Raw genomic sequence first — 7,557 nt, 5'->3', positions numbered from 1 at the left:
CCTCATAAAAAAAACCTTTCGAGTACTTTTGCATAATGTATGAATGATAAACCATCAACCTCTTTACTTAGACCAACCTTAAAAAAATTAAAAGAATTAAACCAACAACTTCACCAACTTTAAAAGTGAGATATCAAATCTTATATTTGACTCATAACTATGGTGAATCTCTAAATAAATAAAATATATATTTTTACAAAAATATATATATATATATATATATATATAATATATATAGCTTAAATAAATAATATATATGCAATTTTCACAAAATTCGAACACTAAGTTGGAGAAGACAGACACCGATCACACCTATAAAACAATAGATCTTTTACCCAAAGTGGCAATGTGCGAGTCCCTCTGGCTGTTTTGATATTTATTAACACCTTTAATTGATGTTAGCTCATTTAATTGACTTATTCTTTTTATCTTTTTCATTATTTGATAAGAAAGGTCATGTGGGGGGGATTTTTATGGGGGACATAACCCTAGATGTGACCTCACAAGAAGTTAGTATATTTTAATTTCAGCTTTTTTGACTTGGAACCTTTTCCCTAATAGTAACTCAGTTGCTTGTTTGCCATGAGGTTCCTTGATTGCAATTGCTAACCATTTTTTGAAGACTTTAAATCAAATTAAAACATTTAAAAATTGTTGCAGAATCCTCAACAATTGATGTGTAATTATTTCCCTCAAAAAAAGGCATTCTCTACAATATCCTGAAATTAAAAAGTAGGGAGGGGACAAAACCCAAACCCAATGTATACATGCATGAGTGCATAGATTTTCCATCAAGCTCATCATGTGTTCTTGGATGGATGCATGTGTCCATGCATGTGATGTGATGATGAAACCCACAACGATGAAACTCAACCCCACGCTTGAGGTTAAGTAAACCAGGGCCATTAACTCCATGGGTTACAGGGAGGCGCCTCTTGAAAATATATATATATTTTGCCCCGACTTCAGACATGCGTTTTAAGGCTGCGATAAAGCTGAGAGATCTTGCAGCTGCTGCTGCGATTATAATTATTATGCCCAGCTCGATCTCGGCCCTTAAATCCCCAAGGGCTTATCACATGATTTGACTGGCCTGATAGGACCAGGACTACGAGGCGGCTGCAAGATTTGCCAGTAACGGGGATCGATCTGCGATTCCTGCTTTTCTTTGCATTTTGTAGTTGAAAAAGTTGATTTGTCGAATGAAATGTTGTGGCGCTGAGATGCACAGAATTCGATTACGCTGTTAATGGGTTTTTTTATCTTATGTAAGTGGCAATAATGCATAGGTTGTGTGTGTAACATCTAGTTTGTCAGAAAGCCCAAGGCGTGCTGCACAATTTACAGAGTGTTTTTGGGCTCTAGAAATGTACAAAACTCGCACAATATTGTACTGTAGACATGAGTACTTTTGCAGTGAGAGTACAGATAATGGCTGCGAAATCTGGTTCTGGATTCAGCCATAATCATTGATAATGTGACGAGAAGCCACTGGTTTTTTATTTTTGTTATCAATGCTCAAGAGTGAGTAGACTGAGGAGAAATTGTGTGACTGGTGTTGGTGAAAAATGCAGTCATTGTAGTAGAATTGTGAGAAAATATATGAAGATAGAAGATTTTTCAGTATATCTGTTATAGTATTTTGGTGGGAATAGGAGTGGGATTGTGAGTTGAGAGGATTTTTTTGTTTGGGTTGTGTGTTGATCAGAATGATAAAGGCCGGGGATCTGTATAATGTGCTCGTGGCGGTGGTTCCACTGTACGTGGCTATGATATTGGCCTACGGTTCTGTGAAATGGTGGAAGATCTTCACGCCGGATCAGTGCTCGGGGATCAATCGCTTCGTTGCCATATTCGCGGTGCCGTTGCTCTCTTTTCATTTTATTTCCACCAATGACCCATACACCATGAACTTCAAGTTCATAGCTGCGGACACGCTGCAGAAGCTGATAATGCTGGTGGTGCTGGGGCTGTGGACCAACTTCACCAGGAGCGGGAGCACCGAGTGGATGATCACGATTTTCTCGGTGTCCACGTTGCCCAACACGCTGGTGATGGGAATACCGTTGCTCAAGGCCATGTATGGAGAGTTCTCGGGGAACTTGATGGTGCAGGTCGTGGTTCTGCAGTGCATAATATGGTATACGTTGCTCTTGTTTCTTTTCGAGTACCGTGGCGCCAAGATGCTCATCATGGAGCAGTTTCCAGACACCGCGGCCTCCATCGTTTCCTTCAAGGTGGACTCCGATGTCGTGTCGCTGGACGGTCGGGAGCTCCTCCAGACGGACGCCGAGGTTGGAGACGATGGGAAGCTCCACGTGACCGTGCGGAAGTCGACGTCGTCCAGGTCTGTGATATCGAGTCGGAGATCCATGGGGTTGGGCTCGTTGCCTTCCATGACACCCAGGCCTTCGAATCTGACTGGAGCCGAGATCTATTCCTTGAATCCAACTCCCCGGGGATCGAACTTCAACCATTCAGATTTCTATTCGATGATGGCAGGGCGCGGAATGAGCCCTCGCCAGTCTAATTTTGGGCCCTCTGATGCTTATTCCCTGCAATCCTCTCGAGGGCCTACGCCCCGGCCTTCCAACTTCGATGATGAGAATACCAGGGACTTTAAATCCGGGATTAATAACAATCCCGTTGCTCCTGCGAATGCTATGATGAATTCTCCCAGGTTCGGACCCCCTTTGTATCCTCCTGGTCACATGCACCCATATGCCCACAGAACCCAGCAACAGCAGCAGCAGCCTGGACTGGAGCCAGCCAGTAATGCTGCGACTAATGTTGCTGGGTATCCAGCTCCTAATCCTGATGTTTTGTCTACAAATTCCTCCTCCAGGCCAGTCCCTGTTGCCAAAAGGAACATGGCTTCTGATCCAATTAGGTCCCCACAACAAACCAAGGGCCAGCACGATGCAAAAGAGCTGCATATGTTTGTGTGGAGTTCGAGCGCTTCTCCTGTTTCTGAGGGAGGGCTTCATGTCTTTGGTGGAGCCGAGTTTGCTGACCCGGGAAGAACTGCAGCAACTGATCATAATGCGAAGGAGATCAGAATGCTGGTTTCACCAACAGCTGATCATGCCACCAATGGTGGTGGAACCAAAGGTCCTTGCTCATTTCCTTCCATAGCGTTTTATAATATATTTTTATTCGTCTGAGTGGGTAAAGAAGTGCAGCTTAACTCATGTTTCAAGCGTGCTGTTGTCATTCATATGCCTTGCAAATTTGGTCCAGTGACATAATTTGGGGTTTGATATGCACCTTAATGTTGAGAGCTCAATCAATGAATCATTACAGAAACAACACACAAAACACAGAGTTGATGAATCACCCAATCTTCTTCTCTGGCTACAAAATGCAATGCACCTCACTTTTCACATTGCAATCACACTAAGCCTTCATATTTTCATTCAATTTTGCAGAAAATAGCCACTGGTCTGGAACACAGGCTTCTTTCCCTTCTCCTTTTTCCTTTATCCAGTCTTTTGATTTTCCATTGGTTTGTATTACTTTCTTTTCCCATTTTCTGCTGTGCAGGCTTCATTTTTCCAAAAATTAAAGTGCTGAAGGACTAAATGATTTCGTTATACAGAAATCTCCATATTGCTCTGAGATTTAGGGTCAACATAGATATGTGAAGCACAGAGTTAGAATAGTACTTCATTTTCGTTTCGTGTATGCTATTTTAAGAATAGTATAAGAGTTTTCTGTTACTTTTTGTTTTACTACTTGCTAATGAATTAGATAGTTTACAATAGCTAGAAGATGTGAAGAATAATATAGTTCGTTGGGTTTGGTTTCTAAATTGAGCAGATGGAGAAGGGCCTGAGGTAAATGACTTGAGTTTTAGTGTCTAGACTGTAGTGTCCAATGGCATGGGAGTTTAGTATGCTAAGAATTTAAGGGTCAAGTTGTTATCAAAGGTTTTTCTGCATATTAAATAATCTTTCCCACAGAATGCGGGAGGCACCCATTGCCATTGGCATGGTCGTTTTGAGGTTTAATTCAAAGTTTTTGTTTGAGTCAGTTGCTTGCAGAAAATGTTTGCTTGATTCCCTCATCTTTGAGTTAGATTACTGTATTTACTGTATTTGTCAGCCAATGTCAGTGACTTGTGGGGAATGGTGATAAAGTCAATTAGTTGTCCAGTTTTGTGATTTAAGTTCAATAATGGGCTTTGTTCTGTTGTTGCAGGCTTGCCAGAACTTCGCCATGACCAACAGCCTTATGAAGAATATGTCCGGGAAGATTTCAGCTTTGGCAACAGGGCCATGTCCCAGGGGAATGAATCAATCCCTCTCGACAAGGAAGGTCCCAGCCTTTCTAAATTCGGATCCAGCTCCACTGCAGAGCTACACCCAAAAAGCCATGACGATAAACATAAACAGATGCCCCCGGCAAGTGTCATGACCAGGCTTATTCTCATCATGGTCTGGAGGAAACTCATTAGAAATCCCAACACGTATTCCAGCCTAATAGGCCTTATATGGGCACTCGTTTCTTTCAGGTATATGCTACATCTTATTATGCCATGAACATTGAATCAGCTCTTGTTTCAATCATCTTTCAGACTGTTCATACTGTTCATATGGATTTCTTGTATGATCATTGTAGGTGGCATCTTAGTATGCCGAGAATTGTGGCGCATTCAATAGCAATCCTGTCTGATGCAGGTCTCGGCATGGCCATGTTTAGTTTGGGTATGCCTTTTCCTCGAAATTTTATATTATTTTTGACCTGTACTCCCATTTTTCCTACCAGGGTGAATATTTTTTAGTGTTGTACTGAGAGCTCCATTTTTTTTCAGATATTTGGTAGGAATTTAAAAAAAAAGGGGGGGAGTTGAAATTGATTCATACCAGAGGATTTCAAGGGAAGGGGACATGTTTTTTTGGGACCAATCTTAAAGTCTCTAAATTATAACATTAATTGCATAAAATAACTCCATTTCTAAATCTCTGGTTACGGCCTGAAAAGTTGTTGAAGTTCTAGTACTGAAGGTAAATTCTTTGTATTTGTAGTTAAGAAAAAGGAAATAATGCATGGGAAAATCATGAAATCGAGGTCGACAGTTATCGGAAACTGCTGAGAGAAAATAACGAGTGCTTCTTTGGAATTGTCAGGAAGCAGTAAATTGTGAAAATGGTGTCGTCATAACTGCCTTTACATGTTCTGAAGTTTTATTATGACTGCTTACTGACAGGTCTGTTCATGGCTTTGCAACCAAGGATCATAGCATGTGGAAATTCTGTTGCAGCGTTTGCGATGGCTGTTAGATTTCTTACAGGACCAGCTGTGATGGCAGCAGCCTCTATTGCGGTTGGTTTGAGGGGGAAGTTACTTCACGTGGCCATTGTACAGGTATAGAAACAGAGAAGACCTTATTAGAAAAGAGCATTTATGCCTGTGCTACAATTAATGTACATATACACCCCACCAGAATCTTTTTTTCTGCCTCATCAGAAGCAGCAGCTTGTTTCTATTTCCCCCTTACTGATTTTTCCCTTATTTTTGTCTGTACGGTGCACCAGGCAGCTCTTCCTCAAGGCATTGTTCCATTTGTCTTTGCAAAAGAGTACAATGTACATCCAGATATATTGAGCACAGCGTAAGTTGAAGCTTTTCTCAACGAAACAAAAACCCTCTTGCCTTAACTAGGTTTCTTCTTTAAATGCAGTACCTGGTCATGGCATATATTGACATTAAGTTGTCCTCTTCTACTGTTTTTCTTTTTTATTTACTGTAAAAGCAACTAACTCATGGGTAACTTTGCTTGACTTTCAGAGTTATTTTTGGTATGTTGATAGCGTTACCAATAACGTTGGTGTACTACATTGTGTTGGGCCTCTGAAAGGCCCATGAATATCAATGGCAATTGGATGGTGATAGAAGTTGGTGTATATGCATGCTCCCCTAAATTTATTTAACCTTCAAACACACTGTAATACAACACTCAAAGTGAGCTCTACTGTGTCAGCACCTAGGTATGCATATAATAAGCTTTGAACATCGTTTCTTGCAAATGTTTTATTCCAGTCTTTTATTATAATAAATAATGGACTACTTCCAAATAGTTTCTACTACTGTAAAATTAACCAAGTCTTATAAGCAATGTTGTTATTTAAATAGTTTCTACTAATTTAAAATCTACACAGCCTTATTGAACTTTTGAAAATGTTCAATAATATAACAGCCAACATTTCATTTTTGAAAATGTTCAATAATATAACAACCAAAATTTGTATGTTATTCTTGAAATACTCAAAATTTACCCAACTTATTACCCAAGCTATATAAACAGTGTTATTCTGTAAATAGTTTATATGGTTTTAATATTTACCAAGTCTTATGAAAACTGTTGTTCTTTAAATAGTTTCCATGACATCAAAATTGACCCAAGTTATATGAACAGTATTATTATGTAAATAGTTTATATGGTTTTAATATTTACCAAATCTTATGAAAACTGTGGTTCTTTAAATAGTTTCCATGACATCAAAATTGACCCAAGTTATATGTACAGTATTATTCTGTAAATAGTTTATATGGTTTTAATATTTACCAAATCTTATTAAAACTGTTGTTCTTTAAATAGTTTCCATGACATCAAAATTGACCCAATGACTTAAACAAGCACTGTCTTTTTTCTCCCTTTTCAGATGCATGCATTGGATGAGCAGCTGTTGTCAGCTTTCTGTACTGTCTACTGCAAATGACTTGTAGGAAGCTGAGCAGCAAGCAAATGGTCTGACACAGACTGAGAAGGGCTTGCTTCTAGTCTGAAAGTAAAGTGGATCTCTGAGAGGACAGATAGATGCAGCTTTGTATTTCTAGACACTGTTGAGTCTGTGGCAGTCATTACAGTTTTCTGAAGAAATGGGTTGCAGTGTCCAATACACCGACCCCAAAATCTCATAAGTAGTTTGTAGTTTATTTGCAACTTGTTATTTAATATACTGACTGTGAATGGCCCCCTCGCTTGTGCCAGTTTTGTGGTTGATATGGAACAATTATAGCTTTGGCTGCAATCGAAAGACAGATTGATTGTATTCCAGAGCTAAAGCGAATGCCAAATTAATGACCCAAATTAACCAATGATCGCTTGCTTTGATTGATGATGCCTTTGGGTTTATTTGAGCTCCTACAAGAAGAGGAGCAGGCCTCAGTTTTGGCCAAAGCTAAATATAATGGACCTGCTTTTCACCTTGATACTTCAGCACTTGCTTTTCGCTGCCAAGGGCCAACATATTTTGTAATATTTTTATCTGAGCATGTGGAATCTAATGGAGCCCAAAAATGTTTTCAGTAATTTATTTATCTCAAGAGTGCTCAAGTTTGGTCTCAAAATGGTGTTGTCTAATAGGGTTGGAAATTTTTGGTGGGAATTTGGTTGAGTTTAAAATGTGGTTTTGATTGTATTTATGATTTAGCACTTTAAAAAGAGTTTATTACTCAAATTTGAGATTTTTTTAAAAGAGTTTATTATTCAAATTTGTGATTTTTAAAAGAATTTAGACAATTTTCAAATTAAACTTAATCTAAACTAAAACC

At 39.2% G+C, this 7,557-nt stretch overlaps 1 protein-coding gene across 1 annotated transcript; it reads left to right on the top strand.

Moving 5' to 3' along the window:
- The first annotated feature begins 965 nt into the window (after positions 1 to 965).
- Positions 966 to 7,315, top strand: LOC149255279 (putative auxin efflux carrier component 1b). The gene is made up of 7 exons (XM_089460449.1): positions 966 to 3,111; positions 4,201 to 4,513; positions 4,621 to 4,706; positions 5,210 to 5,367; positions 5,538 to 5,614; positions 5,791 to 5,990; positions 6,666 to 7,315. Exons 1-6 carry the CDS (start codon positions 1,710 to 1,712, stop codon positions 5,855 to 5,857), a joined length of 2,103 nt encoding a protein of 700 aa, XP_089316575.1. The 5' UTR covers positions 966 to 1,709; the 3' UTR covers positions 5,858 to 5,990; positions 6,666 to 7,315.
- The last annotated feature ends 242 nt before the right edge of the window (positions 7,316 to 7,557 follow it).

Source organism: Pinus tabuliformis, chromosome 7, assembly GCF_031772625.1.
Source record: "Pinus tabuliformis cultivar Carrire ecotype Pingquan chromosome 7, CPIR1, whole genome shotgun sequence".
Classification (NCBI taxonomy): Eukaryota; Viridiplantae; Streptophyta; class Pinopsida; order Pinales; family Pinaceae; genus Pinus; species Pinus tabuliformis.
Note: the sequence above shows the minus strand (reverse complement) of the source record. Positions and strands in the feature narration are given on the sequence as shown.

Excerpts from the sequence above, each read along its gene's own strand:
- LOC149255279 (XM_089460449.1), top strand. The coding sequence starts at position 1,710 with ATGATAAAGGCCGGGGATCTGTATAATGTGCTCGTGGCGGTGGTTCCA. Across the intron at positions 4,514-4,620 it reads TGGGCACTCGTTTCTTTCAG|GTGGCATCTTAGTATGCCGA; the intron begins GTATATGCTACA and ends TGATCATTGTAG. Across the intron at positions 5,368-5,537 it reads TTCACGTGGCCATTGTACAG|GCAGCTCTTCCTCAAGGCAT; the intron begins GTATAGAAACAG and ends ACGGTGCACCAG.